A 15347-nucleotide genomic window follows, 5' to 3' on the forward strand; every position below is an offset into this window, starting at 1 on the left:
CTGGACTATAGGTATGCCCTGCTTTTCCAAAGGTCACCATGCACCACTTCACTTTTACGAAAGACCTACATTGGTACTTATTTTTACTAACCAAAAAAACAAACAAATCCGAAGAATATTTCTGCTTTTAAAAAAAGTGAAAATAGTCTTCAGTTTTGTTTTTTTGTTTTGTTTTGGTTTTTTGTGGGTTTTTTTTTTTGTTTTTTTGTGTTTTTTTTTTTGCAGCACCGGTTAGAGAGGCAGTGCTCACTTGTAACTACACCATACATGCATTATTTCTAGTTTATATAGGTAGTATATCATTCCTGCTTGTACTCCAAGTTGGTGTTATTTTAAGCATTATGTGTTATTTGGTATGATTGGTTTGATTATTATTTGGGAATGCTCCCTAGTTTTTCCTGTATAAATTAATGGTAATTGCTTTATGCCATTAAAGACGCTTTCATAGAAACACTGTACTTTCAGATAGTGGGGCAAACCTGCACAGTGAAAATAAGCCATAGCCTTTTAATGAGCATCAACACTAAGAAAACTCCTTTGGTCTATGTTTTCATGATGCCAAATATGTGGATAAGAATGAAAGTGTGCAGTCAAGTGCTCACTTTGGCAGCATATATACTAAAATTGGAACAATACAGAGAAGATTAGTTTGGCCCCTGTGCAAATTCATGAAAGGTTCCATATTTTTTAATATGCTGTCCAGAGTCAAATTACCTGGGTGTGAAACTAGCTACTTAACCTGTTTATCTGTAAAATGGGGATAATGCATGTAAAATACATATTTAAAACATATTATAGGTTGTTGGGAAATAAATTGGTTAACATTGAAAAAAATATGTAGTTAACATGTCTCAAAAATCTATGTATGTGACATCACATTAACAAAATATCCAATTACTTAAGCAGACTTCTCATGTCTATCCAGGAGTCTGGCCCCATGTCAGTGAAAGTGATGGAAATAAATGTGACAGTCCCAAAGTTGTATGGACTGTGACTGAATGATACCAGCCAGCCACCTATGACTTGGAGAGGGAGATAAGTATAAACACAGGCAAATCGTGTGAGTGTTTGTTATATTTTAAGTTGAAAGAGGAAATAACCATGTTAGGAATGCTGCTTCTTGCTTCCCCATCCCTTCCCTGTCTTTCCTCTGCAATCCCATTCCTTCCTAATATACAATATGATTTATTTGTATTAATCTAGTCCTCTCTCCATTTCCCAGAACATAAGCTCCAGGAGGGCAAGGATTTGTCTCTACTTCTGTTCATTGCTCTATTCACAATACCTTAATAGACTGTGGTATATAATAAACTAGAGGCCCGATGCACAAAAATCGTGCGCTCGAGGGGTTCTCTCAGCCTGGCCTGCGACCTCTCGCAGTCTGGGAGCCCTCAGGGGATGTCCGACTGATGGATGTCCGGGAGCTGTCAGTCAGACATCCTTAGCATTGCCACGGAGGCGAAAGAGGCTTCTGCCACAGCCACTGCACTTGCCAGCTATGAGCCCGGCTTCTGGCTGATCGTTGCTCTCCTGTGGGAGCGCACTGACCACCAGGGGGGCAGCTCCTGCATTGAGCATCTACCCCCTGGTGGTCAGTGCACATCATAGCGACCGGTCATTGATGCTCAGTAAACATTGGTTGAACAAATGAGATGTCCTGAAGGATGGTTATTTGCTAATCAATTAATAAATCAGAAACTATAATGGCTGGGTTAAAAAAAATACCCTTTTCCCCCTGAATTAAGTTAAAAGATCCTGTGACTTACTAAGTGCTGTCTCAACAACAATCTTCACTACAATATAGCTTTATGACTATAATCAATTTGCTTAACGTAATGCCCCTTTGTTTCTCCATCTGGAAAATGGGGAAATGGTGCCAGCCCTTTATTCTTCAAAAACTTTTAAGTATCCTCAAAGAGATAATAGCCGTAAAGGTGTCAAGTTAAAGATACAATGCAGGAGCTTAGCATGGATGGTTTTTCATAAAATTAAACAATTATCTCAGTTGCCCATTTACTTATTAAACCAGTAAAATTCCATTTCAGCTTTTATTCTTATGTATACTTATAAACATGAATTCATCAGCTTTCTATTTCCTAGTTCATCCAAAGTATTGTTATTATAAATTTTAATTAACCATTTTCAAATCAAACTGCCACTTTCTATACTTCAAATCTGCCTCAAAGTCGCAAACTTTCTAATGATAGACATACTCATCGAATCCACTCTAACTGATCCTTATGAAACATGTGAAATGTCTTTTCTCCAGGGTAATCATCCTTCATCCTCCCCATATATTAAAAGCAAACCAGTCTTTTTGCTGTGGGGATTCCAGTTATCCTGTCCCCAGGTTCTCCTTTAAGCCAAAGTCTGTTTTCTTAGGGTCTCCCTTCCAATCTTGAAAAAGAGACCCTGTACCTTTAATAACAGAGACCTGGTGAGAGGTTTCTTTCCAAACTTGTTCCCTGGCTTCCAAGTGACGAAACCAGCTGTAATTTGAGAGCAGAGAGATCCTCAGGATATCATTAGCCAAAGGAAAAGCTCGGCATTCCCACCCAGCCCAGGAGCTGAAATAGTACCAGAGGGCAAGAGGCAGCCTTTCTCTCCAGCTCCAGGCTCCAGCTCCCAGCAGCAGGGGACACTCTGGGAGAGAGCTGGGAGCAGCAGAACCAGTCCTGCCAAGCCCTGGGATCCCGCAGCGGGAAGAGCCGGCTGAGCTGCAGCGGGAACACAGATCCCTGTGCATCCTGCGCTGCTGACCCTGCTACCCAGGCGCTGGGGCCACAGCCCCATGAAGCCAGCTGGAGAGGCGGCACCAGGGAGCAGCAAGCCGGCGGGGCCTGAGGCTGACGCTGTCTCAGGGAGGCGGCCCTGACTCCCAAGGGGACCCCCTTCCTCGTGTCTGGGCGAAAAAGTCTTCTCCAGGGGTCCCCTGTCCTCCTGAAGCCACAAGATGGCCTTCCTGAAGCTGCTCTGGATGGGTCTCTTCTGCCACCTGTGTCAGGGCTACTTCGATGGCCCCCTCTACCCGGAGATGTCCAATGGGACGCTGCACCACTACTTCGTGCCCGACGGGGACTACGAGGAGAACGATGACCCCGAGAAGTGCCAGCTGCTCTTCAGGGTGAGTGACCACAGGCGTTGCTCCCAGGGGGAGGGCAGCCAGGCCAGCCGGCTGCTGAGCCTCACCCTGCGGGAGCAATTCACGGTGCTGGGCCGCCAGGTGGAGGATGCGGGGCGGGTCCTGGAGGGCATCAGCAAGAGCATCTCCTATGACCTGGACGGGGAGGAGAGCTACGGCAAGTACCTGCGCCGGGAGTCCCACCAGATCGGGGATGCCTACTCCAACTCGGACAAGTCCCTCACGGAGCTGGAGAGCAAGTTCAAGCAGGGCCAGGAGCAGGACAGCCGGCAGGAGAGCAGGCTCAACGAGGACTTCCTGGGGATGCTGGTCCACACCAAGTCCCTCCTGAAGGAAACGCTGGACATTTCCGCGGGGCTCCGGGACCGATACGAGCTGCTGGCCCTCACCATCCGGAGCCACGGGACCCGGCTAGGCCGGCTGAAAAACGATTATCTTAAGGTGTAGGTGACGGGGCGTCCTGCAAGCAGAGGGGACCGTGTCTGCCCTGCCGTGGAGGGAGGGGGACAGAAGACAGGGCTAACATTCCCCATAAAGTTAATTTTTATATCCAGATTTGCACTTGGAGAATGATCTGAAGTCATCTTTGAAAGGGAAAGAAGTGGGTTTGCTTTCTGTACATTATTTATGAGACTGCCATTGATTTGCCACCTGCCAAGAACCGTGGTAAGCCAGGCCTCCCACCTTTCCTCAGAGGCTTGGTAACTGCAGAGACACCTGTTTCAGCCACCCCCAAAAGGACACCCATTACACAGTGTTGAGCTTCCCCACTCCCCATCGTAGAGATTTGCTGCAAATAACCCAGACGGCAGCGTGCATAGCTCCTTCCCCCTCGCAGCCTTCTCTCCTGGCAGAGCTGAAAGCTGGCAGAGCTGCCTGTGTTTCAGAAGAGGCCGGAGCGCTGCTCTGCATGCCTACGGACAGATGGAAGCTGCCTGTTTCCTCCTCACTTTTTCTCTCTTATTTATTACCATTGTCTCTAAGGTTTTGGTTTTGTTTTGTTTTGTTTTGTTTTGTGTTTTGGTAAGAACATTGGCTAGAAACTATATGCAAATCATCCTTTGCAGGGAGATGTCTGAGTGCCTCTGTGTGTGCAAATCCAAGCGACCACCTTTAAGAAGTCTAAGGTTGGTGGTGGTTGGGCACTCACATCGATATGTTGATTTGCTATGTCTCTCACTGTATGTCTGTGTCATCAGTGCTCCGGTCCATTAAGAAGAAGTAGCTTGTTTGTTTGAACACACCCCCAAATGCCTTAGGAGTGAGGTTATCAATATATTCTTTCTCATTTAGGGGTCTCGCTTCTGTTTGCTTATTGGAGACTTGTACTTCAGGTAGGGGGGAATTCTAATAACTCCTTAACCAAGTTTTATTATTCAGATAATAAATATGTTCTTGTGTAAAGCTGGCTTATTTTCTAATTTCTATCTGTGACTTTCACATTGCCAAGAGGGGCCAAAGCAAAAGGAAAGAGAAGGATGGGACGTAAGCCAGTTTACTTAGAGTGTATATTAAAGACAGAGGGACAGCTACATATCTGGCACTCTTTCCTTCCCTGGCCACCCTTACGATCCTCAAAAGAAAAAAAATCTATGCCATTTTGATCTCTGAATGCTTGCTGGTCTGCCTAAAAACTCTAGTGTTCTCCAGTTTTTCCCATAGAATCAAGTGGAGACCTTTATGCCAGGGCTCATATCTTATATGCCCTCAGAATGCAGAGGGAGAGATCCGTTCAAAGTTATAGGAACTACAGTGGTGTTTAGTCGTTCGGAAGCCACCTCCATGTTATTTAATTCATGCTTTAAAAAGATGGAAATGCACTTTATTTCATGTCTTTCCCTGGCCAGTTCTCATCATCACTTAAATTTGCTTTCTTTTCACACATACACACAGAGGAAAATAAATAAATGTTCATAAACTACTTTTCAACAGTGAGCCACATTTTTCTCTTAATGCACAAGAAATCCAGTTTTCTATTCCTATGAAGTGTCAAATATTCTCCTACTACAGTAGGGGAAACTGAGGCTCAGAAAATGATTGATCCTCAGCGAATTGTAACTGCTCCAGGTGTCTTACATTTGAGTACACAACTTTCCCATGGTGCTCTTTTCAAGATGCTGAGAGATGAGAGGAGTGGCCTAAGGCCTGAGGCTTTGGATAATTATTTTATTGTTTAAAATAAAAAACATACGGAATACTATTTAAACGAATCACTTGTCATTTCCTCATCCAGAAGCCTGCTTTTAGCTCCCTTTAGACTGGTGTGTGGTAAGAAGGTAAATGATCATTTGAAAGCATTTTTCCTTTATCCTATGAAAGATGAGGAAAATAACAGCAGAGGCAAATGAGATAATATTTGTACTTAGATGATTGTAGTTTGTAGTCACAAGCTATTTCAAAGCTTTCATATCACTCACTCCACAGTGCTCAAGTCCAATCCATGGACGTATTAAATGTCATCGCCTCGATTTTCCCAACTATAATAGAAGGACATTAGAAAGGGACATGGATGGAAAACTGGTTTTCTCACACATGCTAGTTTGGATCCATTGGCAATGGTTGCATACAGTACTATGTTAAGAACAATTTAAAAGACACAGATGTAAAGAGTGCTGTCCCCATCAGCGATGTCCTCCACGAGTGCAGGGTGGGGAGGGGTGGCACATCTGCTACAAATTTGAAAACCCTGAAATAGATCAGAGATGAGGCTCTTTCCAGTACTAACAATCTATGATTTCTACAAAACCAGAATGAAATGATCGGACATTGAATCATCCAGTCAAGGCTAGAGGAACAGCCAGCAATCCCACAGTCTCATGTAAATGGCCCCAGAGGGCAAATGGGAATTTCCAGGTGGGGGGAGGGAGCCATCCTGGATGGCTAACCCAGAGGCTAGCATCACAAGACTTTTCCAAATCCTCTGATGGCGGGGAGACAGCACCACAGATTTTTTTCCTCCCTGCTTCCCAGTTATTCTTAGTAGGACTTCATTACTCACACGGTGACAAATTCTTTGTTCAAAGTAGTGGTTCATTAGTTCTTAGACCATGAAATATTTTGAGAATCTGTTGAAAACTACATACTGCTTTCTTTCCTGAGATACCTACTTACAAACACATCCATACAATTTGGGATATGTGTTGCTTTTATAAATATATGTCAGGCACCGAGTTAGGCTGTGGATAATTCTGGGATATGACAAAGCCTTGGGACTTCATCTAGCCACAAACTTTTAAAGCCTCTTAGAGTTTTATTTGGAGAAAGATGCATGTATTATTTTTTAAAAATAACAATGAAATAGCTAACCTTTTGGAAACTCATAATTTTGATCAGGCCCCTAAGAACTTAGTCTGAGTTATTTCCCTCAGACCTAACACAAACTCTGTGAGGGGAGCATTTTATAAAAGGAATTGGTACATGCCAAACGCTTAAAATAGTACCTGACAGACTGAATCCTCTATAATTGCTACTTGTTATTACTGTCATTATCATTATCGTTATTTTTATAACTTAGACCCAGAAATCCTAGGTTATATTCCCAAGGTTAAACTGTGTGTTGTCAGATACATGTTACTATGTTCTCACATTTTAAACAAATTATTATCTAGTGAGCTAGATCATCAAAAAAAAATAACAATGCAAAGGGTAGGGGGGTCCCGTGAGGCTGCCAGCTGTCCACTCCAAGCGTTGTCCCCTGTAGGCCAGTCAGCCCACCTCCTCCTACAGTTTAGATGTCTGACTGCTGTCAGTCAAAAGCTGAGTGGCTCCTGTTTACAGAATTCCTTGTTGATACTGTATGATTCATTGTTTAATACCACTCATCTTTAAGCTCCCAGTCTGACCATGTGAAACTTCCCCATGCCTACTTTGAAGCATTTCTACTTTGAAGATAGAGATCTGTCTATCTACAGTCTGTGGATGAAGAACACCAGGCCCCATTAGCCTCTGCAGCACCCAAAGCCACGCTCACAGAAGCCAGCAGAAGACGGCAGGTGTCGGTGTGTTACAAACGTTAGCACCAGAAGGCTACTCCACGGTTCACAGACTTTTCAATGCCTTTTAAACTCTCCTTTACAACTCTACTAAGGAAACAGGCCCAAAACTTTCTGAGAAAAACCTAAAACTTAGATTATAAACTATTTTAACAAATAACAAAAATGCCCATGAAAATCACTTAAAGATATGAAATCAACCAAAAGGGTAGTATGGCCAAATTTCCTTAGGGCATTTTTCAGAGGATGATTATAAAAATCTTCTAGACACAGAATACTTGAATATGAAATGCAAATGCTAAATGTGGTTTATAAATGTTTTCATGTAAAAGAAAAAAAACAACATAAGTCTTGGTTAGAAATAAAATACAGAAATGCATAACAATTCACTAAGTATAGAGAATGAGATCCTATTACTTATCTTAGTAATTTTGGAATTAGGGTGGTCCTTAGGAATCCTGGTTCATGAGTCAGAATCCCAATGGCTCTGTCATCCATCGAACAATTTCAAAGTGCCCCCATATGAGGTACCCAGGATAGAAATAGTATGTAGACATGTGGAAACTGACACCTAAACACAGAGTTAGAGTGTGGCAGCATGGGGGATTGGCCCGTGGACAAGGTTCTGTGGAAACTCGGCGAAAGCCTAAACCAGAATGATCTGGAAAATGTAAAAGCATTGCAAATAATATAAAGATTGCTATAGTCACACATTTACATGACATAGCAGTGTCATTGCTGATGTTATTAGTGTAGTTGCTTTGCCTTTTAAACATTTTTTCTGGTTAGTTAACCCATAACCGCTGAATTCTAATAATATGGCAAACGGTGAAACACAAAGAAAAGAAAATTGTTTGAATTTTCAAACTCCCCCTCTATACACAAACTAAAAACTATTGGCATTTTTTTTTAATATATTTTATTGATTTTTTACAGAGAGGAAGAGAGAGGGATAGAGAGTTAGAAACATCGATGAGAGAGAGACATCGATCAGCTGCCTCCTGCACGCCCCCTACTGGGGATGTGCCCGCAACCCAGGTACATGCCCTTGACTGGAATCGAACCTGGGACCCTTCAGTCTGCAGGCCGACGCTCTATCCACTGAGCCAAACCGGTTAGGGCACTATTGGCATTTTGGTGTACATTCTTTCAGTACTTTTTATACAGATCTATGTATGTATTTTTTTCTTTAGAAAAACTATTATAGTAACACATTGTTTTGGAGCCAATGTCTATTTTAGGTTTTAACTTTGCTTAATTGCTTAAATCTTTTTTAAATGCTTAAATCTAGCCACAGCACTTTAAGAGGCACAAGTTCTGGGTTCTAGGGCTTGCTCCTTCATGTATTAGCTATACAATTTTGAGAAAGTTCCTTAAATGTTCCAAAATTCAGTCACTTTGTTGCAAAATGAAGATAATAATAGCTAATATTTATCAAATGGGCACTGCTCAAAGTGTTTTCTGTACATTATTTTACATAAACCTCCCAGGGTTATATTTCAAATAGATGTCATATTTTTTAACTTTTTGATGAGGGAAACTGAGGCACAAAGAGGTTAAATGACTTACCCAAAGTCTCATAGCTAGACAGGAATGGAGTCAAAGGCAGGTAGTATGACCACTGTCTGGGCCTTATAACCACTAATGATGCTTTTCCTTTCTGAAGGCAGAAGACCAGACATATTTAACTCCCTTCCTGTTCTAGGATCTGTGATAAATAGTCTGTGAAATGAACATTTTCCTTACATGATTTTCTTAACTGGAAAAATTCAAACCCAATTTCCCTCAAAGAACTTTTTTTTTCCCACCTTATTTTATATTGGATGAAGTATAAATTTTTTAGACCTGCATGCATTATGCTGATTCTTTGCCCAAGAGCAACTGGTTTCTTGTTCAATTTTATATTTTCCAAGCACCTTCACATATATTAGCACATGTGATCATAATACATGTTTATAGACACTGAACTGTTAGGACAATTCATGGTATTCACTATCTGGAAATGATAGCCAACATTCACAGCTAGAGAAGTTAGTCAGGACTGAACCCGGATATAGTAAAGATTCCTTGTCCAAGCACCACTTTCCTTGCATTTATTCATTATTCAAAAACAAACAAAACATGTTTTTCTGCCTACTGTGTATCAGGATACAGCAGTCAGAAAAGGAAAAAAATCCATGCCCTCCTTGATCTTACATTTGAATGTGAAAATTTAATGAATTCATTAGGACTCCTCTAATGGAAAAAGTGACAACAAATAAACTAAACTATATATAAAAGAATGATAGCCAGTGATATGTGCTATCCTATATAATAAAGAGGTAATATGCAAATTGACCCTCATACCCTCACAAGATGGCTGCCTACAACCAGACCGTCAGGGGGGTTAGTGAGGGACTACCAAGTGACTGAACAAGCAGGCTGCATGGGGCAACCAGGCCAGCAGGGGCGGGCAGTTGGGGGCAACCAGGCCGGCAGGGGGGAAAAAGTAAGAGGTGACCAGGCTGTTGGGGGGGGGGCAGTTAGGGGCAACCAGGCCAGCAGGGGGGGGGGGAGGGAGGGTGCAGTTGGGGGCAACCAGGCCGGCAGGGGGAGTAGTGGAGGCAATTAGGCTGGCAGGGGGGCAGTGAGGGGTGACCAGGCCAGCGGGAGGGGACAGTTGGGGGCAACCAGGACAGCGGGTGAGGGGGCAGTTAAGGGAGACCAGGCCGGCAGAGGGGGGCAGTTGGGCATCACCAGGCCGGTGGGGGAGGGGGCACTAAGGGGTGACCAGGCCCGTGGGGTAGGGGGTAATTAGTAGTGACCAGGCCAGCAGGGAGGGGCCAGTTAGGGGTGACCAGGCAGGCAGGCAGGTGAGCAATTAGGAGCCAGTGGTCCAGGATTGTGAGAGGGATGTCCGATTGCTGGTTTAGGCCCGATCCTAGGGGTCCGGATTGGAGAGGGTGCAGGCTGGGCTGAGGGGACCACCCCCCCGTGTACAAATTTTGTGCACCAGGCCTCTAGTTTTAGATAAAATGGTTAAGGAAGACCTCTCTGAGTAAGTAGGAGATATTGGAACTGAGCCTCAAATCTTGGGTAGAAGGCCAAAAACCTTAAGATTAGAGAAGAGTGTTTTTGGTAAAAGAACAGAAAAGAAAATCCTCCAAGCAGAGACAAGTTTATATGCTTGCTAAGATGATGGAGGGGGGCAGGGAAGGGAGGGGGAAGCCATTGTGACTATAGCACAGTAAATCAGAGACGGAATTTAAGAGCTTGAAGTTAGAGAGTAATGGGGCCAGGTAATGTAGGAACTAGATGGCCATCATGAGAAATTAGAATGTTAATCTAATTTCTATGTATTAGAGATCTAAGAAGAGCATATATTTAGATGTTAATTAATATATTTGGATATTATCTAATTTTCATTTGAATAATAGTCTAAGTTTAATGCACTGGAGGGGTTCGGAGAGAAGTGATGTGATCTGATTAATACACTCTGGGAGTGAGGCAGCAAGAGTGGAAGCAGGAAGGCCACTTGGCTAAGAAGCTAGTAGGTCATGCTGATGACAGAGGACAAAGGCTTGGTTTAAGATGGTAGCTAGTGGTGAAGACAACAGGAACTGACCTTGATCCTTATTAATGTCTTTTATTATTGCTGTTGTCCCAGAACAATGTGTGTCATTCTTCCCAACCTGTGCATGGATCCAATTCCCCAACTCTTGGCTCCATTTCTTCTCTACCTCCCCTTTTGGACTTGAGGTTAGTAGTGCCTCCCTCAGACTCCTGACCACTTTCCCCTCCCCTGCCAAGATACCTGGATATGCATGAATGGCATTTGGCTGCTCTGCTCACACATTAGGCAATATATGGACACCAGCTAACCTCTCTGACTTGAAGTCCCACATCTAACCCACCAGCCCAAGCCTTGTGTACCCTACTTGATGGGCTGAAATGGACAGACCTGTGAATGTAGACACTTTCACTAAACCACAGGAATGCAACACATGATTGACTAGTACACAGAAGTCACTGTGACTACATCTTCGGTAAGAGCATCCTATCTTGACACCAACAAGCATTTTACAGCAACGACTTGTACATTTCACCATCTCCCTGTTTTGCATTTCCATGAAAAACAGAAGATATTTTTATGTCAACAGCCTGCTGTTTACAGAAAGGAACCTGACAGCTATGATTAATGAGGTAAAACCTCTGTGCTCTGGGGCTGGCAGTGATGGCTCGCATTTTCCAGTTGTGAAAAGTTTCCTCCTGCATGCAGTCAAAGAAATGTGTTTCCTGAACGTCTTCTCTTGCTTTGATCTTTGCCCAGCTCTCATTCCAAGTTAAAGCAAACACGGGTGCTCCCTTCAAATTTTTAAATGTATGCTTTGCTGGCAGTTCCACTGAGTCAACCACTAACATTTTCCACATGATTCTACTATGGATTAAATTATAAAGAGCAGCAAACCTAGTGGGTTCACTTTGCTCTGAGGTATATTTTTGCCTGCCCTTCAAGTGTCAGTCACTCCTGTCCTGGTTGTCCCCTCCCTCGCGCCTTAACCAAGCTCTTTCTCTCCTCTTTCCTGCTTGGCTCTCTATCTCTCTCTCTCCTCTCGCTGTTAGGAGCATAGGAAGTAAAGGCAGGATTCTGATTCCCATCATGCCTCTGCAATGTATTAGCTGCAGAACCTAAGCAAACTGTGCAACCTCTTGGAGTCTCCATTTCCTCCCCTGTACAGTGGGAATTGTGGCATAGTATACAGGGATTTTGTGAGGATCTGATAAGCCAATGTATGGAGAGGACTTACTATAATACCAAGCAAAAGTAAGTGCCACTACTTACACAGTCTCATTAAAGACCTTCTTTTAAGAAGGGATACCTTGTGTGTGCTTAGGTTGAAATGAATGGATGGGTTTAAAGTTAGCCTGAGACATTCTATGTATGTCTATGAACTAGTGTTGACCTCCCCATTCTAGACAGGCACCTCAGAAGCCAAAGAAACATTTGTTCCCATTCATAATACAGTAACTCCTATGCGTGTACTTACACTGCAAACATGCCTCCCTACTTGGGCCAAGAGAATGGATGCTGCAGCAGGAAATACCAATTAGCAAAGTTGCTTACCCTTTATTGCCTTGAGCATGAAGATGATGCACATGAAAGAAACGCAGGAATTTCTGTACCTAACTAGCTACATCGAGAGAGCTTTCAGAACTTGGCAACCAGGCTATCAAGTGAGAGAGAATAGGAATGTTAATTTCTGATATTTATTGAGCAGTAAATACTATTTGGTCCTGAGTATCCTGGAAAAGTCTGGTTTTCAGGGCTGTAAGACTGAAGGCCAGACCCCATTTGTGGTGATCTCAATATGGAAAGCATTAGGGTGACAGCATGAGCCCCTTTATCTAATCCCAGACTCTCACTGTGTGATCTTCCATCCCTAACTGCCTGGAAATACTCTACGGTCTCCTGATCATGAGCTTGCCAGGACTGGTAGACTGGACTGAACCCAGCTCAGTCTCAGCTTGGATGTTGTTGGGCCTCATGAGAATACCTGGAGACATTGGTGTGGAGCTTGGCAAACTTCCCAAAGTGAGAAAGAGTTCTCTGCTTGCCCGTTTCTCCCCATGCAGCCTTAACATGAGCTGCAAGGAACGAGGCCTTAGTGCGGTTGAACAAGGACTCAGGATAGGGCACGGTGACCCCTACAACACATGCCCAAAAAAGAGCTGGCTCTCCACCCTCTTCAATAGAAAAGCAGACAATTTGGCCCAGTGAACACTAATATGTGCATATACTTAGCAATAAACATACGGAATGAATAAGCAGTATTTCTTTTCTAATTAGAGGCATTTTGGTCACTTGGAAAACTTCAGAAATAGAAAACAATTTCTAACTGTTTGGCTCAAACAAAAACTCATTCAGGCTTAGAAGTTGGCAAAGGCCATGTTAATGATAAATACTTATCCCATAATCACATTTTCCATAGACCCTCTTAAATTTCCAAGAGTTTCATCATAAAAAAGAATAGCAGTGAAAAATCTGGACCGACAGTTAAAATAACAACATAATATTAACAGGATGTCAGCGTTTACAGGGTTTTCCCATTTCCTCTGTAAAAATCTCACTATTACCCAAACGTGCAGCCACCACTTTACCTTTCAATTATTGTTAAAATTTTTTTCAAAGGAGCTATTCATTGATTTTTCTGTTCATTCAACATTTATTGAGTACTTATTATGTGCAGTCACTGTATTAGACTCATAGGATAATAATAATAATACAATTGACAATATTTTATACTACTTATTATGTGGCCAGCACACTATTCTGAACATGTCATATCAATTTAACACAGCTAATCCTGGCAACAACCCTTCACAAGGGTTACTTGTAAACTGTTCGCCTACCTTTCTGGAATGCCACCTGGTAGCTATGCCAGTCCTCTAGTGCCATCTCCTTGATCTCCAGCCTTGCCATAGTCCCATCTCTGGCTACCACTTTCTCCTGATATGGCCCATCCCACCCTCTAATGGGACCCTAAGTCTGGAAGGACCAGGAAGTCTATAAATCAGGAGTTCAGGAACATTTGGAGAGAGTTATTCCGCAGTGACCCAGGGAGCTAAACAAAGAAAACTTTGAATTTAACTGAGGGAAGAAAAAAAAAAAAAAACAACAAGAGAGAATTAACAAAAGAAGACCTTGATTCCAGGCTCAAGTTTCCAGGATTGAGTTAGCCAACTGAGCATGAAACCTAAGATATCAACATTATGTTAACCTGAACATTGTGTCAGGCTGAAATAGTAATAAAATTGTACTTGAAGTTACATCCCTAGATATAGTTTGGATCTGAGAGCTACAGAGTCTGAGAACAGTAGATCTAGAAATAATCTTCAAAACTGGTGAGTCTGAGGTCTAAATAGGTGAAGTAATTTATTCTGGGTCATATTAATTCATGGTATTAAGGCCAGGGAGTCACAGAATCGCAACCCAAAGGGCCAAGCTCATCTTAGTCATCTGTTCAACACCTGTCTGAACCTTGTCTATAACATCGCAGTCCTACCAAGTGATTGTACAGGCCACACATACTCCTCAAACTACAGGGTTCTCCCTTCACTCTCCAGGAGTGAATTCATCTGTTGGGGGGTTATAACTCTTAGCACACCCTTCCATATTTGAACTGAAATCTCTCATTATGTGGCTTCCACTATTGAGGAATCCACAGTCCCCATGTATCCATTGTCCACTTCAAGTTAATTGAAGACCTGGCAGCTTCTTTCATCAGACTCAATATCCCCAGTTCCTCCAACCCTTTCTTCTGTAACATAAACAATAAGCAAGATCTCTCAGCTGTACATGACTACCAGGAAGCAATGATTTGCGGTGGTTAAAAGAATGGGCTTTGCAAACAGAAAAATCTGTGGGTTGAATTTTAGTTCTACACTCACAATATTAATGTCTAAGGCAGTCAACATATTCTGACCATACCTTGGGTTCCTTTTATGTAAATTGATGATGATGACATACACTCATAGGCTTGTTGAGGTAAATGAGTAAAATAATGTACATGAAATTTCAAGTACCATGTCTAGTACTGTGTGGGAATTCAATAAATATATTTGAATGGATGAATGAGTGAACCCCTGGTTGAGTGCTAGACTCAGCACTAATGGGACTTATCAATCTATTAGCAAACCTGAAGAAGACTCTGTTGGGGAGAGGGTCAAAGGAAGAATGAATAGGAAAGGCCCAAATGAGAGCCAAAAGCTTCCATGGCTGACCAGCTTTCTGTGCAGCCCTTTCCATCACAAGTGCACCAACTATCTGAGGAAAGTTTGCTTCATGGTCACAGCTCTGCTCAGTAAAGGAAGAGGAGGGAAGAGTCTTCAACTCAAGTCTTTTGTAATTACTTCTGGACTTTCTCATAAAAGTCTGACAACATGCTAACTTGAAAGTCTAAACACTAAGTTATTTTGGGGAAGAGGAGAAGAGGTGCTTTATGTCTATTTTTTTTCTCCCTTTGCAAAAACAGCTGGACAGACTTTCCTAACTCTTTCCCAAAAGTTTCATGTTTGGGCTGAGCTCAGCCCTGGAAGGTCTCACTCTCAAGAGGAAGGCCTGAGAAAGTCATTAAAGGCAAATGAAAGCCCTGGAATAGAAATACACAGGGAAATGGGAATTCAATTGGCTTTTTCTCTCAGGTGATCCATCTTTTAATAACAGGAAGATGAAA

The 15347-nt window shown here is 42.7% G+C and overlaps 1 protein-coding gene across 1 annotated transcript; it reads left to right on the forward strand.

Annotated features, from left to right (window-relative positions):
* The first annotated feature begins 2530 nt into the window (after positions 1–2530).
* On the forward strand, positions 2531–5170 carry FIBIN (fin bud initiation factor homolog). Its single transcript, XM_080688448.1, has one exon. The coding sequence runs from the start codon at positions 2954–2956 to the stop codon at positions 3587–3589; it is 636 nt and encodes a 211-aa protein (XP_080544574.1). The 5' UTR covers positions 2531–2953; the 3' UTR covers positions 3590–5170.
* The last annotated feature ends 10177 nt before the right edge of the window (positions 5171–15347 follow it).

Source organism: Plecotus auritus (assembly GCF_963455305.1).
Source record: "Plecotus auritus genome assembly, chromosome: 9".
Lineage (NCBI taxonomy): Eukaryota > Metazoa > Chordata > Mammalia > Chiroptera > Vespertilionidae > Plecotus > Plecotus auritus.

Excerpts from the sequence above, each read along its gene's own strand:
- FIBIN (XM_080688448.1), top strand. The coding sequence starts at position 2,954 with ATGGCCTTCCTGAAGCTGCTCTGGATGGGTCTCTTCTGCCACCTGTGT.